Source organism: Lygodium microphyllum, chromosome 7 (assembly GCF_053477565.2).
Source record: "Lygodium microphyllum isolate KBCC chromosome 7, Lygodium_microphyllum_v1.1.10, whole genome shotgun sequence".
Taxonomy (NCBI): domain Eukaryota; kingdom Viridiplantae; phylum Streptophyta; class Polypodiopsida; order Schizaeales; family Lygodiaceae; genus Lygodium; species Lygodium microphyllum.
In genome coordinates this window covers 53,272,800-53,292,569 of record NC_141141.1, presented here as the reverse complement: position 1 = coordinate 53,292,569, position 19,770 = coordinate 53,272,800, and the positions used below count along the sequence as shown (strand labels likewise).

Sequence of the window (19,770 nt, the reverse complement as noted above, 5' to 3'; positions counted from 1 at the left end):
CTTTCACTGCCATCCGTACCTTTGGGACTCCTACTACTGTCACTGCATCCCTAAAAGACGCGGGAAGGACAGTGCCGAAGAGCCGTCCAAAGTCTTCCACCAATTGGCAATACTCAATCGCCAAGCCGGGGAAAAGAAGGGTGACCGGGTGCTGAAGAAACCTATTGTGGAGTGCAAACGCCTCCACAGTAAAGCCACTGTACCAAGGGACCATGTATATGACCCCCTTCGTGGACGCATATGGTGAACTAGCAGGTAACTCGGGAGCTGTGTCTGCCGAGTTGAGCCAGACCATGAAGATCCCTTGGCCCAATAGGACCACCTCCACGATCTGCGCTATGCTGATGCGCAGCATGGAGTGAAGCCAGTCCCGAAGTTGGGCCCTGGATGGGGAATGTCCTACTACCTGACCATAAATCATTGTTTCCATTAGCTCCAGCTCCTTAGCTCGGACGGCTAAGAGCTGCTCCTTAGAGAGGACTACGTGCAAGGTGTTTGACTAGGGGGCACTCACTGAGTGCGCCGGCGTCTGACCATAGGTTTCCATTGCGCGTCCTTGCTGGGAACCTACCTATCACGCTGTTGTGCTACCGGAGGGGGGAGTTGCTGCAGAGGGAGGGAGCAACTTCAGGGGCGGAGGCATCGAGCAGAGGCGGGGCGACCCTGTGGGAGGTTGAGCAGGGGCACGGCATTGAGCAGGGGCGGGGCGTCGAACAGGGGTGGGACGGCGCTGTGCAGGGTGTCGAGCAGAGGCAGCAACGAGTAGGGAAGAGGGGTCGATCAGAGGCAGAGGCGGACGAGGGAGTAGCGGGACAAAGGCGGGGGATTTGGCGCAATAGCGGGGGGTTGGAGAGCAGCGAACGTAACAGGTGAGAGCAACAAGATCTTTATGATCACATGGCTCAAGACCCAATCGCCAAAACTGTCTCTACACATCCAAGTGCAATCATTTAATATCCTAAATTCAAGACCAATCACTAAACACAAAAGGTATTTAAGGATCTGCATTTGACAACTCATTCAGTATATTGTATCTCAAGTAATCAACCCATAGTTGTAGCTAGTGTTTGCTGATCCAAATGATCCATTAGTAATCCATCCATAAATTGTTCCATTACTACTGCTGAAATACCTGTCCATGATCCATGCGTTACTCATCCCGAAAGTCATGAATCACCTGTTCAATCTTCACTCACATCATAAACCCTGTTCTAAGTCATTGATGAAGAAACTCTGGGTACCCATAGATTCTCCTTGCAGTGATGGTATCTTGTTGTCAGCCTAACTATTTGGAAGATCTGAAGTGCTTGCTGCCATGTAGACATTGATCATCATCAGCAGCATTTGTTATTCAGTTTGAAATATGCATCATATTTGGACAACCTCATCCATATCCTCTGGCTCTCACATGCACACATCCCATTGGATTCTTTCTCCATCTTCACTTCTTTAGCAGTGCTGTTCGTCACCCTTCATGCCAGCCAGCCAGTACCTAGTACTATGTCTTTCCATAAATACATTTCCAATCTTTAGTTAGCTAATTATGTGTCCTTATTATGCTCAAGCAGGAAGGAAAATCTGAGAAAGAACAGCTTTCCACCTTTCTTGTTTAATGGAAGCCAATTCTGTTGAAACACCTAAATTTGCATATGACTGATCCAATACCGAAAATGTACATGTTGTAACTAGAAAAGATTGATTGGCAATTTGCAGGTCAATGCTCGTTAAACCAGAGTCGTGGGAACTTAGTGTGCCAGGAACTCATGAAGTTGCTCAGTTCAATCACAATAAATCTGTTGAATATATAATTCAAGATAACCATAGCCGAGACCCGAAAAACATGTATCTAGAGAAAAAGCTAAGAGAGATAGCAATGGCTTGGCATGCAGAGAAACAGGTCCGTTACCAGACATTTATTCTGCATTTACACCTGCTTAACCTCACATAATCTGATGGCAATGACTAACAATAAAGAATCACTATCCAGACATTGACTTGATCCAATGTTGAGTGTAGGGTGAGAAGAATATTACTAAAGCTTGAGGGGCAAACTATTTGTAATTTACTTTCATGTTGCTTCTTAACTCCTATAGTATGTATCTTGCCTCTTAAAAGTCAACCATCATCTGCACTGCATCAGCATTGACGTGAGTGATGATGGCACATCTATTTAGACCTTCGATAAAACTTTCTTCCTTTCAGAAAAAGGGAAGACCAACCTGCAAAAATGGCAAAATCCATACATAAACTCCATGCTAAACTCTCAGTCTCTCTTTGCTGCCTCGAAGCTGTTTGGACAGCATCCTCTTTCAGGGTGCAGGGCTATAACAGCCAATAGAGCATGTAATGTCCCCACTCAGATCTGAATGCAGTGATTCAATCTTTCGTATCTTCTGATCTTTCTTGGTTAGCCATGAAAGTGTCTATGGAACTTGAGCTCTGAATAGAGTTTCCAGTTACTTGTCATTCTACCAAAGAATTTTGCTAGAGAGTGACATGCCAACTTGGAGTTCACCAACAAGGATAGTAATTTCCCGAAGTAGACAAAACAGAAGCGTACTGTTTGTCTTTTGTGACAAGCTTCCTGAATGAGCTCTCAATGTGAAGATGATCTAGAATGGGCAATGCCTCTGGAACAAGTCTGTCTTGTGGCCATGTTAAGAGGACAGTGATGTGGCCCGCAGTTTCTATGGCCACATGGATCAGTCTACAGTCAAGATTGAACAATTGGTCTCAACTCCATGCTGCTACTGTATGCAAATCAAAGGGACTCAATGCCTTGTTGCAAAGACGCCCTAAATGCTGCACAACTTCAAAGTCCTTGCAATACTCCATATGAGGATTAGGAACTCCAAGCTGACATGCAACTTTTCTGCAAAATTACGGGCTGAGTATCCTGTTCGTGCACTGACAAGCCCACACTGCTTGAAAGCTTGCACGTTTTTGCAGATCGGGGATTTGGGACTAACGATACCAGATGAATGTTAAGGATCAGGCCATGCATAGGCCCATTTGACCTATCTAAGTCCATGCAGTCAATCTGTAACCATCTCTCTCTCTCTCTTTTTTTCGTGAAAATAATAGAATTAAGTAGTAAATATTTACATCAGACCATCAGGTCATCATTCTCTCTATATCTCTACTTTCTGTTACATCAGACCATCAGGTCATCAAAGAAACTCTCTCTCTCTTTCTCTCATTACATTCTGTTACATCAGACCATCAAGTCCTCAAAGAAAATGAAGAAAGACTATCAGGACTTTATCACAAAGAGAAAATCACACTGCTCGTGTAGAGCAAACAATGGTTCTTCCTAACATCTATCTCTCTCTCTCTCTCTCTCTCTCTCTCTCTCTCTCTCTCTTGATTGAGTTGGTGGGCTGAAACAAAGAAAATACGGTCTGCAGGACAAGCTGGCTTCCGTCGTGGATACAACACGCTAGACCATATATTCATGCTAAGGGCCTTGATTGAGGAGGGACGATCACGGAGACAAAAATCTATTGTTGTTTTGTGGATTTCCGCAAGGCTTTTGATATTGTACCACATGCAAGACTCATGCAAAGGTTGCGAGCCATTAGGGTCCCAGAGGAAATGCAGGGGTGTATTTATGCATTGTATGAAACTATGACAAGGAGAGTACGAGTACCTGGAGGCACAACAGACTCAGTGTCTAGCACAATTGGTGTAAACCAAGGCTGTCCCCTCTCTCCTTTGCTGTTTGGATTGTACATTGATGAGATTTCTGATTACATACAAAGATGGGGTTGTATGGGAGCCAGCTTGGCTGCTGGGGTACTGATACCAATTTTGTTATATGCAGAGGATATGGTTCTTATCTCAAATTCACCTAAGGGGCTACAATGATATCTGGATGCATTGCATGTGTTCTGTGAAGATAAAGGTCTCAAGGGTAATCTTGGAAAGACTAAAATTATGGTCTTTAACACCGCGGCAGCTTGGGTGATACGCTCAGAGCATCACTTTATGTATGACGGTTAGCTTGTGGAAATGGTTAGACAATATGTATAGCTTGGGGTCATTTTCAAAGGGCCACAATTTTCATGGAAGGAAACTTTTGAGGCTAGGCTTGCACGGGCATATGTAGCTTTGGGTACCCTAGAGTGGAAATGTGCACACATACAATTTCAAGAGCCTCGTACCAAATTGTGGCTTTTTGACACTCTAGTTATGCCCACACTACTCTATGGGGCAGCCATTTGGGGTCCAAGCCTTTATCATACTAGACGGATGCCACTTAGGGAATGTGATGGACCATAGCACAACATTATGATGGCTGGGAACATATGGAAAGACCACTGGTCATGAGGATAGCACGTGATAAGGGAAAAAGCCTCGGTACCACAAGAGATCATCCAAGTGAAATAGGGTGTTACACCCATGGTAGTTGAGGCATTATTCCAAGCAATTACTTTCCTCTAGAGGATATGGCAGCTCCCTAAAGACTGATACCCTAGACTAGCCCTGGAGTCTTCAAGACAACTTGTAGCAAAGGAAGATAGACAATGTTGGTATGCACATAGGAGCACGTTGCTGAACTTACATGGCATGAGTGTAGATAGACTACCACCGTTCGATTACAGCCCTGACTGCCCTACTTTGAGACTCAGTCGTGTAGAGCTGAATAGTGTGATCAAAGCAGACATCACTAAAGTGGAGACAAGAAGGACTTGGTCCAAGTCCCCCTTTTCCATTAGGCACGAAAATGGCACAATACCAATTCCACTTCTTGTAGCTCTCTCATGATGGTTTCATAGTGAGGCTGAGATACATGGATGCTCAACTTTCTCATGGACTCTGAGTTGCTATTGGTCAGATTCGCACCTCATTGCATCAATTGTTGATTGAGATAGGTCGATGGAGCCATATTGCGACCAATGAGAGGATGTGCCAGCTTTGTGAATGGGAGCTAGAAACAAAGGAGCACTACATTTGCAGATGTACTATATACTATGATATCCATGGCCGCTATCATTCTCTCTTTAAGGAGGGCTTTGGACCATTAAGACAAGTGATGGACTATGAGGACCAAAGATGTTTGGGACTTTTCTTATTGGAGCTCTAGCTATGTAGAGCAGTATTGTTACAGGATAGAAGGTGGCCCTAGCCTCATCCGCCCCTCCAAAGAGCAATTACAGACTTTTTCAGTGTAGCTGAACCCCCAGCTGCTGCCACCCCAAATACATCTCCTATTGATAGGCCTCATTGAGGGACATCATCAGGCGGCATCACAGCTGACAAAGCTACAGCATTACATAGAGCACGACGCCCTAGAATACCTACTTGGTGACATAGGCGTACGTGTATGCGTTACATTTGCATCACAATTGCTCGTTACAGATGCAGATTGGCGTGTTGACTCAGTCAGAGGTAGCTTGCAGAGTCTTGGTGGATTCCATAGACTAAGGAAGAGATACTCTACACTCAAAATCTTTTAAACCTAGTTTTTTCAGCTTTTTCAGTTTTTCATACTTCTCATCCCAATCTACCATGTAGACCTACATATAAATCTATCTTTGTCTCTATCTCTCTTCTATTATGAGAGATGGTGATACCAGTTGTATTGGTTATGGTCTCATAGGCCATTCTTGCCTTTTAGAGAGGTTAATAGATCTTATCTTATCTCTCTCTTTTATTCCTTTAGGCGTATCCTCTCTCTCTCTCTCTCTCTCTCTCTCTCTCTCTTCCTTCATCGAGCACAACAACCCCATCTACCAAGACCATGATTGAGGAGGCCACAGTCGGCAAATCAGAGCCATTATCACGAGACACTGAAGACTCACCACCAAGAATATGAGTGAAGCAGCTAGGGACCACATCATAGCTAAAATCACGTGCAGAACTTGAGATCAGCTACAACTTCTAGTCTCCACCATATTTTTGTACATGGTTATATCAGATCTAGTTCTCCTTTTCTTTTCTTTTCTTTTCTACCCTACGAATGGGATAACACATGTGGTTCAACCCTGGTATAGTCCCATTGTATAATTACTCTTAGCATGGTTTCATAGGTCACCCACTTATTTTGAATGTTATCTTGATGAGATGGCATTAGACATGGATGTACTCTAGATTTTGTCTCATCAGCCACATTGGCCTTACATAGACGTTAACCTCTCTCTCTCTCTCTCTCTCTCTGCCCAAAAATGTTTCTTTAATTGTTTACCCTCTTTTTTTAATCATCAGCTACCATCTTTTTCTATGTTGTATTGCGGGGTCTACACAAGTCTCAACTTGTGTGTGGCTGCAATGTTTTGATGGTAGAGCCCTTTCACACTAAGTAAAAGAACTTAAGTGTGGCGGGGCTCTAAGGTAATCACTTGGCACTCGAATTAGCAACCAATTCTCATACAAGAGCACAAATGACATAAGGGGCGAGCTAATTTATGCCAGCAAAGAGATTTTGTGTGTGTGTGTTCCTCGATCATCACTAACCACTTGGTAGTCAAATTAACAACCAGTTCTCATATAAGAGTGCCAATGACGTGAGGGGCGAGCTGCTTTGCACCGAGAGAGAGAGAGAGAGAGAGAGAGAGAGAGAGTGTGTGTGTGTGTGTGTTCTTGCTGAGTTCAATTCCTAGGGACGGCTCAGCCTTGTTATACATCACCCATCCGAGAATCTTGGCACATTAAAGATCTATCACATTTTTTAAAGAAAATTTTAAAGGAGCGCTGATTCTTTAAAGAGTAAAGAGCCCAATGTTAACAAGCGTTCATGAAAAACGCAGTTATATTTTTGTGAAAGGTCATTCAGAGTTGAGAAAGAATGTCTTCTATAAATACTACTCTTAACTTGGGAGCAATCCCAATGCATTAACAACCATGCCATGCCCAAGTACATGGACTTGTGTGCTATGAGGACTTCAAGTTTGACATAGCCAGACACAGTCCAAGTGACCAATTTGACCCCACCATTTTAGTCTCACTAGAGCTTTGTTTGTAGATAGACACAAATAGGAGGAGAGAGAAGGTCTAATCTACTAATCTCCCATGAACAACTCATGAGAATTCAAGCAAGTTCGTGGAATACCCTCATTTTTAGAGGGTACTCCATCAACTCTCTAAGGAGCTAGGGCAGACACAAGTCAATTTGATTTGCATGAGTCAATGAAGTTCACGTTTATTGCGCATGGATGGAGGACAACTTCAACTTAAACAAATTAGGGACTTGACCCATTTGATAGGGTACCCTCTAAAAATGAGGATACTCCATTAACTTCATCGAGTTAACATGACATGTCATATTGAGATTCATTTCTCTACATATTCACTCTCATTCTCGATGGTCTCTCTCATCAACTTCAAGCTTTTTCTCTCCTCATGCCTCCATGAACGTGCATTAACTACATGCTACAAAGAATGTCCACTCATGTGGGGATGTTGTGCTTGACATGCTCAAAGTTGCACGTCAACAAAGTTGTGCATGGCTCGGCCCTAAGTCCTAACAAACAAGTGCTAGTAAAATTGTGCCAACCACACATATTATCAACCCCACCATGGACTCATGTTGGTAGAAATTACATGTGTGTCCTAGCTCTGAACCTCAAAGTGCAAACTACATTAGGGTAGTGTAACACTATTTACAAAAGGAATCAAAGTCAAAGAATGTGTCACAAAGGAGTTTAATTGCAAAACTTTTAAACAAATTTAGCAAGACTTTAGTGTGGCACTACCCTTGCATAGATTTGCCTATCCCCTCCTCTAACCCTACACATTCTCAGGGCTCATCAAAGGCAAGATATACTTGGGCCTAGTGTTAGTCATAACTCATGAGTTAGATTGCACAATTCTTTTCGTTTCCTTTCTCATCCCTAGGTGCATGAATTATTGTTTGATGGGGAAGGTAAGGAAAGATATCATGCAAAATAAGATTTTCATCTCACCAACTTGCATCAATGCAAAAGTATGCACATTAATGTTCCACTTGGATAGAGAATCCATAAAACTCCCTTCAAAGCCTTGTCTTCCTTAGGACCTCATATATTCCTTTCCCTTGTGATCATCACAATAGTCTCTATCCCTTGATGAATGAATACAAACTACATTGCAACTACAACAACTATAATTGTAAATAACCACATAGAAGAGTAAATCTTCTCCTTACGTATGAATCTATGTCAGTACATGCACTCACATATGCATAAATTGTGTGTGCAAGGATGGGATTCTATCTAGGAGGGTAAAACTTAACTATGATGCAATGCCAAGGGACTTTGACTCATTTAGTGATAGGGTAATATTACCAAGTGTGACACTTCTTTCGCAAACTACAAAATGGCTAGCAAGAGATGAAATCACACTTGGTTATGCCCTAGTTATGAAATTAACAAGTCTTGTGCCTTTAGGCAAAAAAGGAATCTAGACAAAGTTAGCCCTCAAGTATTTTGCTTTTCTTAGGATAATGTTTTAGGGTTTTTCCTTGAGTAACAAGGTTTTCACCTGGAACCACAAGGGTTGTGGCTATGCTTTTAGTATTTTGGAAGTGTCCATGACAAGGGCTAATGAGATGGGCAAAGAAGTTTTAGAGTCTAGAAAGGATGGAGTTTAATACCAAGAAGTTGATGACATTAAGTTGTGTTTTGAGGTGCTTCTTTGTGCAGATCAGCTCATTGTGCTAGAGGTAAGAAGTACAACTTGTCTCACATTTCCACTAAAGGATTCTTTGTCCTACTAGAGGAGTTCATGTCATTGTCAAAATCTATTAGATCTACAATCCAAGGTGGGGATGACTCCTAGGCCCTATGATCCTTATGAGATCCAAAGTGTAACACCTTTCGACTAGAAGGGAATATATTGCACATACATGGATGCCATAGCATAAGGATGCATCTTATCAAAGTTTCCTATTCCATTTAGGTTCGCTACTTCAAGGAGGCACAAATCTATTACATCATGAGTCTTAAAGTATATGTGTCAATGCTCATTTGGAATCTTGTGAGTGTTGAATGCGTTGATTTTTGAGAGAGGTCCTTCTACTTTAAGGTTTTGAGACCATGAATTTGATTGTAGATGCCTAGGGGATGAAGGGTTTGATGATAGTCTTGAAAAGATGTATCTAAGAAGAGAATGACTCAAAATATGGTTCAACTAATATAGTTAGGGTGACATGGACTTATTTTTGTAGCACATGAAATAATGAGGGGTGAATTATGACACATTGATTGACAGCAAGTATGGCAACAACATGGTGCCTTCGACATCATGATGTGAGATGGCAAAGTGGTAGACTATTCTTCCTAGTGGAATGTGCCAATACAATCTTGGCATGGTACATTTTGAAATGGCACATGCATTGTGTCTTGTTGGATAGTTGTCAAAGCACCAATGTGCATGTGAAAGGGGGTGTCATTAGTAATAAGATTTTTAATGATAAAGTAGAGGTATAAAAGTACAAACCTTAATACTAAAAAGCATCAAAACTGAAAATAGTTTCCCAATCCACAAAGCACAAAGCTAGAGTCATAATCAAGAATGCAATATATGACATCATGGGTGCAACATATTTATAAGCAATGCAAAAATGTAAAGTGGCACACCATTTTTACTTCGCTAGAGAAGCCTCTCAAATCATCATAGCAATGGTCAATGAGCATAAAGAGCATGATAATGATTAGTAAAAGGTTGATACAGGCCTTCAGCTTTGAAGATCATGAGAGGCACCACCTATCATCACCCCATGTTTTCTTTTTTGGTTGTTACTAGGGGGGGGGGGGGGGGGGGGGGGGGGCGTGGAAGGGTGTGCTTTCAAAGGATAATTGCAAGAGAGCCTCTCAATGAAAGTGAAAGGAGAAGTGGAGCTAAGAGGCAATGTGGAGAAATTGAAAGGAGATAGGACTTTAGAAGAGGACAAGTCAATGCCACATGGTAGAGTAAAGGAAGAGAGTGCAATGAGAGAAGAAGAACATGAGTTCTAATGGAGGTGATGCCCACCAATAGTACCAAAATGATAATAAGATAAGAAAAACCACAAACGACAAAGCCTTGAACCAAAGGAATCCATAAAGGACGGACTACATTGGAGGTTTTTGATTAAAAGAACTGCTTTTGTTTGTGTAAAAAGGGGTGTTGATGGTTATATGTAAACCCTAGCTAGAAGAAGTTGAGGTGTTCAGGTTTTCTCGGCATGACTTACTTGGGTGTCCCTCACTAAGGATCTTTCTTACAAGCCTTTAGGTGGTGGAGATGAATGCTTCAAGTTTCACAAATTTTCTTTGGTGGCAAGGAAGAGGATGCGGCGTAGTTTGTCGAAGACTTTGAGTTGGCCTACTCAATGAGTGGAGATAGTGAGAAATCACTAGCTTCAAATTATGTACAACACGATTCGAGGTGCAACTTGAGATTGCCTTCAAGATTATATGGATTAAGAGATGACATATCAACAAATGGTGGACATTGAGTATGGAGTTAAGGTGGCATTGATACAATAATATTTGTGAACCAAAGATACACGCATGGTATAGCACAAGCCATTTTCCTTCATCCAAAAGGAGAATCAAATGGGAGAGTAGTTTGCTCAAGGCTTTGAAGCACTATGGATGCAATGGGGGAACACTCTTAAAGAAGAAAGATAGTTTGCCATGCTAAAAAAGAGTAATTTCAAATTTAAGAGCATTGCCTTGGAGTTAAAAAGACCTCAATCTTATGAGGAGACTTTGAAGATAGTTAAAGAAAATTAGTGGAACCTACTTAGATTGGGCCAAAAAATGCCGATGATAATGCCTTGTAAGAAAGAGAATCAAGGAGCTATGTATAATCAAGTTTAGTTTATGTAGAATTTCATGGAAGAGGAGGGTATGAAGATGGATAGAATTGAAAATATCTCAAAGGAACTCCAATATCTAAAGAAGCACATTATGGAGGAGCTAAGATGAAGAGAAAGAAGAGAAGGAAATTTGGGGACTTTAACAAAGAGCAAAGGCAACAAGGAAATGAATAGGTTTATTTGGTAGAGGGATTCTATGCTTACATGCTATAATTGGGGAGAAGCAGGTCATTGTAGTACAAGTTTTCTCTTACCTAGCACAAAAAGATGGTGAGATTTATCCTATGCCAAGGAATTTCAAGAACAGAGTAACTCTAAGGTGGATATTAATGAAGAAGCTAGCCCAAGTGGATTAAAGTTTAAAGAAAAATGGAAGAATGTGGTGAACTTGAATGGGATTGAAGAAGTAATGGTTGTAATAGTTAAGCGACAAAGGGAAGATAAACAAGGTAAAGAAAGAAGGTGTTTGAAAGAACAATGAAGAAGCAAGTATATCCAATAAAAATAGGATTCCCAGAAGGAAATTTCAAGGTACAAATTTTCCTCCTCAGGGAGATACAAGAAAGATATGACGAACAAGGATATTTGAAGCAAGCATAATAAATGTAACCAATAGAAAAGTAGTAGAAAGTATATCCAAAATTTCAAGTGTCTTGAAAGAGGCCAACAATTCCTACTACATTAGAGCCAAAGGGAGGAACAATACATTGTGCATAGCATAGAGAACTCCCTATGTCATTGCTTGTACAAGCCACACATACTGCACTTAATGGAACACCTATTGTGTTAGCATTTTGAGCAACATGATGATGGTGTGACCTCTTATATAACCCTTTTCAAACTCTTGGAATGAATGTAGCAAACTCACCAGTTTACCTTCTCATTGTAATCTATCCATGAAAGTCCTATTGATGGCTCCATGATCCTTCCAATGTGCCTCAAACAAGCTCCACCTTCTTTGCTTCGATCATTGTAGAAGCTCCAAGAAGAAGAAGAAGAAGAAGAGAAGAAAAAGAGAAAAAGAAGAAGAAGAAGAAGTAAGAGCTTCTCCAACCAGTCCCTCACTCTACCTCACACTCTCCCTCTCCCTCTCCCTTCCTCTCTCTCAATCTCACCCTCTCTTACACAAGCAAGAAACATGCAAGAAGCAGAGAGTTCTCAATATGGCACACCACAAGGATGAGCTTATCCATTCACTTTTTAGTTTTTAGATGTGATCTCAAATTTTTGGGCACCCTTGTATTATATTAGTCTAGATTTCAGTCTTCTCTCAACTTGCACGCACTATTTATATTTCACAAATCTTTTTTGACTTGCTTGGCCAAAATCTGTTGAGTTTACGCCTTGGAGCTTGAGGATTGATCTTGCTTGAGCTTGCAGACTTTACAAATTGCATACTGATGCTCTTTTACAAAAATAAGTTCAAGTAATTCTCTAGCTCAAAAATTTCTTGTGCTAAACCATCACTCTGTTTTCACTTTTCTTGTGCTTATGGATTTTTTTAATTTGATTTTTTTCGCATTCTTTTTGCATGGTTCCTTGATTGCACCTTCCTAGAAGGGGTTAACATTACCCCCTTCCTAGAGTTGCACCGAACCCATGGCATTGGGTGGTCTAATGGGATTTGTGTGTAGTTGATGCCGATTGGAGGCATAGAGGGCAACCCACTAATATCATTGTCTTTGGACCATTGTTGGTGGAAATGGGATTAGCACTGGGCTAGCCTTTAGAGGATGGGTTTTTTCGAGGTAAAGAAGAGAGACATCATGATGATATGGGCCACCAATGTTGTTGGTTTAAGCAAGCTACTCTTTAAACTGAGTTTTCACCATAGAAGGGCGTATGCACTTCCTAAGGGGGTGTCTACCTTACCATACTATGACTGTTGTGCACATGCAAGTGCAACCAGGAGATGGGTCAAACCCCAATCAAGCTTGGATTGTTGTCCCATACTTGAGGACCTAATTGGTGTTAGAGGAGGTACAATGTAAAGCTTAGGGTATTATGTGTATCGATATTCTCGGGATGCCCTACCCTTGAGGTACTCTAAGTTTGTGAAGTGGGGAAAGGACTAGGGATTAAGGCCCCTTAGATGATGTGATTGTGCATGGACTCTCTTTCTTTTTCTTTTTCTTTGAGGTGCTCTAAGTTTGTGAAGTGGGAAAAGGGCTAGGGATTAAGGCTCTAAGTTTGTGAAGTGGGAAAAGGGCTAGGGATTAAGGCTCTAAGTTTGTGAAGTGGGGAAAGGGCTAGGGATTAAGGCCCCTTAGATGATGTGATTGTGCATGGACTCTCTTTCTTTTTCTTTTTCTTTGTTTCATATTTTTTCTCTTTTTTGGGTGAAACAAAATAGTGTACAAATAAATGAAGAGGACTTTATTGTGGTTGCAACTAGTCGATTGGTTCACATTCATGTCCTCTAGTAGTTCAAAGCAATATGCCAGTAGTAGTATAGCATGAAGAAGCAACCTAACCATAGCATACCAACATCATTACATGTAGTAATGTTATGTCACGTCGTGTCGTGTTGTGTTGGAGGGGGGTGTCGTGTTATGTTGGGAAAAGGGGGAAGGGGGGGCATCGTATCGTGTCGTGCTGTGTTTGGGGGGGGGGGGGGTCATGTTATGTTGGGGAAAGATGGAGGGGGGGCACATCCCATCGTGTCGTGTGAAGTCTGAGAAAGTTGAGAAATTCTCCACATTGTTTGAGAGAAGGATAAAGTCCTCTCGAATATCTTTTGGCATTTCTACATTAATATTGAGTATTAAAGGGAAATCGTACATGCGATGCTTTGCAAAGTCATAGTCAACTGTGTGCCTTCTAGGATAAGGAATGTAGATAAGATTCCCTCATTTGAAAGGTAGTGAGCTACAAAAACTACCTATGCTTCCATGTTGTCATCCGAGATGTTTCTTCTCCAGGCTGGCTGAGATTTGTAACCCTTCATAGCCTTTGGCACCTCATATACTTTGTCATGCCAATAATTTACTAATTCTCACACTACCACGCTCTAGGATTCTTTCCTAGTCCTAATGATATCTGAATTACTTTTTGTACAACTTTTGATGGTAGTATCTTTTTAAGCCCATTGGGGAAGTTAAATTCAAATCGCATAGGGGATTTCTAACTTTCCATTATTTCCAAGTACTGAGCTCCCTATCTCAATCGATTGAGATGTACTCCCCTCTTTGTTGCAAGGGTATATCTAGTACCGGTTGAGATGTGGCATTGAGTTTTCTTTTACTTTTTTCCACCCACTCCCTTCTTTGCATGGCTTCCATAATATTTTCTAGAGGGGTGGGTGTCCTTACCATCTTTGTGGTAGTTTTTAGTTGTGGGGACAATGGTTTCTCATGCTCTTTCCATTCTCAATCTATCTTAGGTGCAAGGAGCCATCGTAATGGTTCAGTTTGGGCATGTTCTTTTGTGATGACCATCCCAATCATCCTCAGCTCATCTATTGCTCTTTCCTTATTATGTTGTATTTCCAATAGAGAATTGTCATCTCCAAACTATGTTTCAGTCTTTGCCTAGAGAGTTGTAGCTTCTTTTTCAAATTGTCCATGGTGTCATCATGGCATGGCTCCCACACTTTAAACAGCATGTTAATAAAGCTTTTGCTATATTGAGCCTGCATTACTACCTCCATTGCTTTAGTTCTTTCCATTGCCAATTTTTTTTCACACTCAACTTATGCTAAGTGGGTGGCTATATTTTGTAGTGCATCCACATTTTTCTTCTTCCATTGACTCACATTCTCCTTTGCTAGCTCTAGCCCTTGGTTCTACCACTTAGCAAGGACTTCCAATGTGATTTGTTGTTCTCGCCAACTTTAGACTAGGATGTTTCTTTGTTGTATTTCATAGTCCAATACTTTTGGAATTTGGCGTAGTTCTGTGTGGATTTTTAAATCTCATTTGCTGACTCCATGAGTTATCTCGTTTTCTATTGGGCCTCCTCTTTTGCTCACTTTGTTTCTTCTATCTCCTTTACTAGTTGTCCTTGGAGCTATTTCATCTCCTCTAGTTCTCCTCTTTCTTGGCTTTATCTTTCATCGTTTGGGCTTGCTGGCCTTCAAGTTGCACACGATTTTCCCTTTCCATTTCACATTGTTCTTGCCACTCTTCATACTCTTTCTCTTTGTCATTACTTTCCTTTAGTGCAACCAATTCTCTCTTTAGACTAAAAATTCTCTTATTTTTGTTGTCGATATGCTACATGAGCTCTCTTTTCCTTCTCCAAGGCTGGTAAGGCTAACTTCCTATCCTTGTCCAACTGGTTCTTTTACTTTTTTAGCTCTTTTATAGCCCTTCAAAGCCTTGTGTTGGGCTTAGGGTAGTCATCATATGTGTAGAAGCCGATGACCCTTTTACCCTCGGTGTCTTAGGTGCTTTTTGACCAAATTTTGTATTTTCCAACTACTGATTGTTTGGTACTAGTGGTTGTAGCTTCTTCTAATCTTGCCTATGAGGATCCAACGACTAGTGTAGCAAGCTCATAAACCATACTTTCTAGCTTACTTCTTGTCAAGTCTTCTATTGTGGAGGCTAGGATGTGCGATGTGGTAGCTATTAGTGAACGGAGGGGAATTTCTATTAGTCCTACTGCACTAGTGCATGCTTTTGAAGAGCCTCCTAGGTTAAGGCTCATCAATGCTAGCTCTTCTACTCTTGAGGATTGCTCCATTGATCTTTAAATGGCTAGGGCTTTGTCTTCCTCCTCGTTTTTCCTCTTTAGTTGTGCTCATCCCTTATTCAATTGATACTTTGATGAGTTTTTTCCCTTTTCCTCCTCTAACTAATACTAATTATGGTTTATGTTGTTGCTGTTGGTGGGTTCCTAGCCTTCATTATTGTGAATCTTAGAATCTCTTACTCCTCAACTTGGGCGGTTGCTCCAATGCCATAGATGAGCATGAATATCATGTTGTATGGGCTCTAATTGAGTTGCTTTATATTCTCCAACTGATGGGACTTAAATTGCAATTCCCCTACTAGGTGCTTCCATGGTCTTCTATCGTGTGGTTGCAAGCCTTGTGGTGGTCTCCTCCACCTCTAGCTACAGCTTTCTAATTTCTTATTCTTCTCACTCTCTTGAGGGTCCATGCTCTAGTGTTTCAGTGCATGTGGATGACACTTCTTGCATCGCTATACCTAGGGGTTCTCGTGCTATTTTGTTTTGTGCTTGTCTCTATGATCCCTCCATGACTTCCTATATAATGGCTATTAGCACACACTTGGATCCTACTAAAGTGGCTTTGGTTGCTACCTTCTTCCTTTTTGCATCTCTGCTTGTTATTGGTTGACATGGGTCTCGATCTCTGAAACTCTTTTGCTCTAGACCCAAGTGTCCTTACTACATGGTGGTGGTTTTTATGACAAAGACATTGAGATTTTGATTGTTCATTGCATGAGCAGCCACACTCTCTAACATTGCTACCTGGATCATGCTCATCATGGAGTTGTACATATTTCTAGATAACAAAGCATGTATAATTTTAATTTGAACTTTAAATGTGGGATTTGGGATGTCATTCAGGCTAATGCCATCATTAGCGAGCAATTTCTATTTATCCATCCCTAGCATTGCATACACGTCTCTTTTGGACTACATTTCTTTTTTTCCAAATAGGCCTAGATCTTATGCCATCGTTAGCAAACACTTTCTGGTTATCCATCCCCAACATTGCATAACATCTCTTTTTGGCTACTTTTCTTTCTTATCCAAAAAGTGTAGGGCTTTATGAACCACTTTTGGATTGAGAGGGACTTCCACCTATTTTTTTCCATTGTCATTGCTTATTATGATTGACCCACTATGCCTATCTCAGGGTCGTAGAAGATTATGAGAAATTCCATAGATTTGTCACAAATTATTTCTCTTTCAAACTTTTCCATGTACTTGTTCAATTCGGATTGGTCCACTAGCTCCCTAGTATATGGATTTTTGGTAGCCACTTCTGTTAGGTTGTGGATTGTGATAAACTGCAAGTGGTATTATCCCTTAACTTCAATGCTTAGCTTGTAGTCTACCTATTCTTTCTCAGAAAATGGTGTATAAGACTTGGTTGTCTTTTCTCATACAATGTTTTCTCCTTGCCTTGCCATATCCAAAATCTAACAACATCTTGTGGTGAGAATTTGAGAAGATTTAGTTAAGATACATATATGAATGCAAAAACATATTCATACCTTGTTAAGAAAACTCAACCTAATATACTTGAAATTTTACACCTAAAAAGAAACTTTTACATCTAAAGTTTTTCCTACAAGTTGCAAGCCCCTCCCCCTTCCAATGGATTGCAATACTTCCATGATTGCACAAAGAAGTTATGGAAAATACGGATAAATGTGTTTCAATTTGATCATGAGATGCTTGCATACTTCCATGATTGTGCAAATGAGCTATGGGAAAGATGGAGTAAATGTGTTTCAATTTGATTGTGAGATGCTTGCATGCTTATTTATATACGAGGAGATGCCTAACTACTTTTGTAACAACCAATCGTAAAAGTATAGATTATATTCCATGGTGGGCTAATGGTCCATATCCCTATGGTTGAATGCTGACAATGATGATGTAGGTCAAGACATCAATGAGAAGGTTGCTTGCATGCTTATTTATAAACGAGGAGATGCCTAACTACTTTTGTAACAACCAACTGTAAGAAGTGTAGATTATATTCCATGGTGGGGTAATGGTCCATATCCCTATGGTTGAATGCTGACAAGGATGATATAGGTCAAGACATCAATTAGAAGGTTGCTTGAACTTACTTGGCTAGCAATGTGAAGCTCTTCCTCACTAAGGATTCAATCCATATATGGATGCAATATCACATAATCTTCTAATGGACGTTTATAAGTTAAAGTAAATACTTAAAATGAAGTGGGGACATTATGATCATAATCTGACATCTTAATGGTTCCATGCTGCTCAATGTTGGTCATGATTTGACATCCCACTCTTTCCGATTGTGCTTGTGATGTAAACCAATGTACAAAAATGAGGATTCAAATTGTGTGAGACAATCGAGGTTGGCAAGCTCATCAGGTGTGGATCATCCTTTCAAGATCTGCTCTCATGAAACCTAAGTTGAAAATGAGCTTATGGACTATTAAGTCACCCTCAGTAAATATGAATTCAAATTCCTCCATGAGCATGGTAGAGACTTCACATCCTTGGTGGTATTTTCATTAGGGAGGCCTAGATCAAGTCATTCATAGCTGCATGAGAATAGAGTAACTGTGTTATCCAATTGTTGAATACATATGGCTATGTCATCATTAGTATTTGCAACCACATTGACAGCTAGTTCCAAGAGGGATTTCCTCTAGTAAGAAGGTCATAGACCTAGAAATGGACTTGGCTTTAGGTGGTTGGTCTAATAAAGAGATTTTCTTGCTTGACCTTGGCTTGTTGTAGGTGCCAAGATGAGGGTGTTGTTAGGTTCAAATGGGTGTCTTGTACCTACTAGTTGGACTTGGGTTTGAGGATGATAATGGGGTCCAACTTTAGTAATTGCAAGTTTTTCTTTACAGTTAAGGGTAGTTAGCATATGTGGATTTGACAATTCACCAAGTTGTGGCCCTTTGCAAGTTATTTAACAACATTTAGAATTATGCTTTTTGTAGGATTGACCACTGGCGACTATTGTTCTTTTCTTTTGTAGGCTTGTTGAGGCATGGCACTTAATATTGGTGGTCTTGGTTCTTGTTATTGAGATCATGTGCTCTTGAGTTTAGGCGATGGGGACTTTGTGGTAACATTATATGTGAGTCTTGGTAACTAGATCTAATATTTGCTAGTGTAGTAACCTTGGGCTCTGAGCAAAGCCTTAAGAACCCATCTAGTTAGGTTGGGTTGTGATTTTGGTGTTGCCATCGTTCTTGGACGACTGTTGATTTTTGTTGTTGGTGAGCATATGAGTGGACATGTTCATTTTTACTTGACGGATTTGGAATCCACATTTGATGGTTCATTTTGGATTGAAGTGCATGACCAATTGGTTTGTTGTGGTCTACCTAAGCTTTGAGTGGATCCTTGAGGAGAATATCACTACTATCTTTAAGGGGTAAATTGAGAGATGTTGAGGGCATTGATGGCACTACTTTCTCCTTTGAAGCACTAGCACCCTTGCTGAAAGTTGTGATGATCTTGACATTAGGTAATTGTAGGTGGATGTATTGCAGTTTGAGATCAACTATACACTTGGTTTATCATTTAAATGGGTGTTCCAATAGTACTTCATTACAACTCCTTCATTGTTAGGCAACATGTAGAAGTTAGTAGGTAGACTCTTAGTCTTAATGGCCAACATGATTTGATATTTTCCTAATAATACACATGGAGTTCTCCCATATGGATTCACCTTAAATGCAATTGTTGGAGTAAGTGGTCATTATATGTCATAATGTTCCAATCAACATCTTCCTCGATTAAAGAAGTGATTTTGTAAGATTTTCTTGCTATCAACATGATGCTCATGTAAGCTATGTGTATGGGGCTTTCATATTTGGGGCTGAGCTTACTGATTCTAATTGCCCCTATGGCAATAGGTAGTGGTGTCATTGGGGATTCATCCAGGGCATGTGCTAGTGGATAATATTTCTTGATTCGACTTTCATTGGAGAAGCCCATTCCTTCACCATTGAAAGTTTCAAGCTCAACATTCTTGGTTTTTGCCAATTACATGTACTCGAAAAAGACATGGGCCTCAGAAATCCATTTTTTTCTTATATCCCTTGATGAGTAGAGCAATAAAAGGTCACCCTTCTTAAAATCCCATTATTTGACATGTTTGTTGAACCAAACCTTTTGTTGTGCTTTTTTGTAAATAAGAGGGTGTGTCATGAACAACTAGATTTCGGACAATCATTCTAATTCTATCGAGTGGTTGGCCCAAGCTTCTCAGTCTTTCCATCATTTATATATAGCCATTCTAAAGGTAGGGAGAAAGAATTTGAGTGGCATGATTGCATAAGTAC

The 19,770-nt window shown here is 40.6% G+C and overlaps 1 protein-coding gene across 1 annotated transcript in view; it reads left to right on the top strand.

Moving 5' to 3' along the window:
* Window positions 1–19,770, top strand: part of LOC148033448 (uncharacterized) — a 242,715-nt gene that overhangs the window by 205,211 nt on the left and 17,734 nt on the right. Inside the window, exon 16 of the mRNA XM_087681371.1 lies at window positions 1,714–1,897. Coding sequence (XP_087537497.1) covers window positions 1,714–1,897 — 184 coding nt within the window. The remainder of the gene's footprint in view (window positions 1–1,713; window positions 1,898–19,770) is intronic.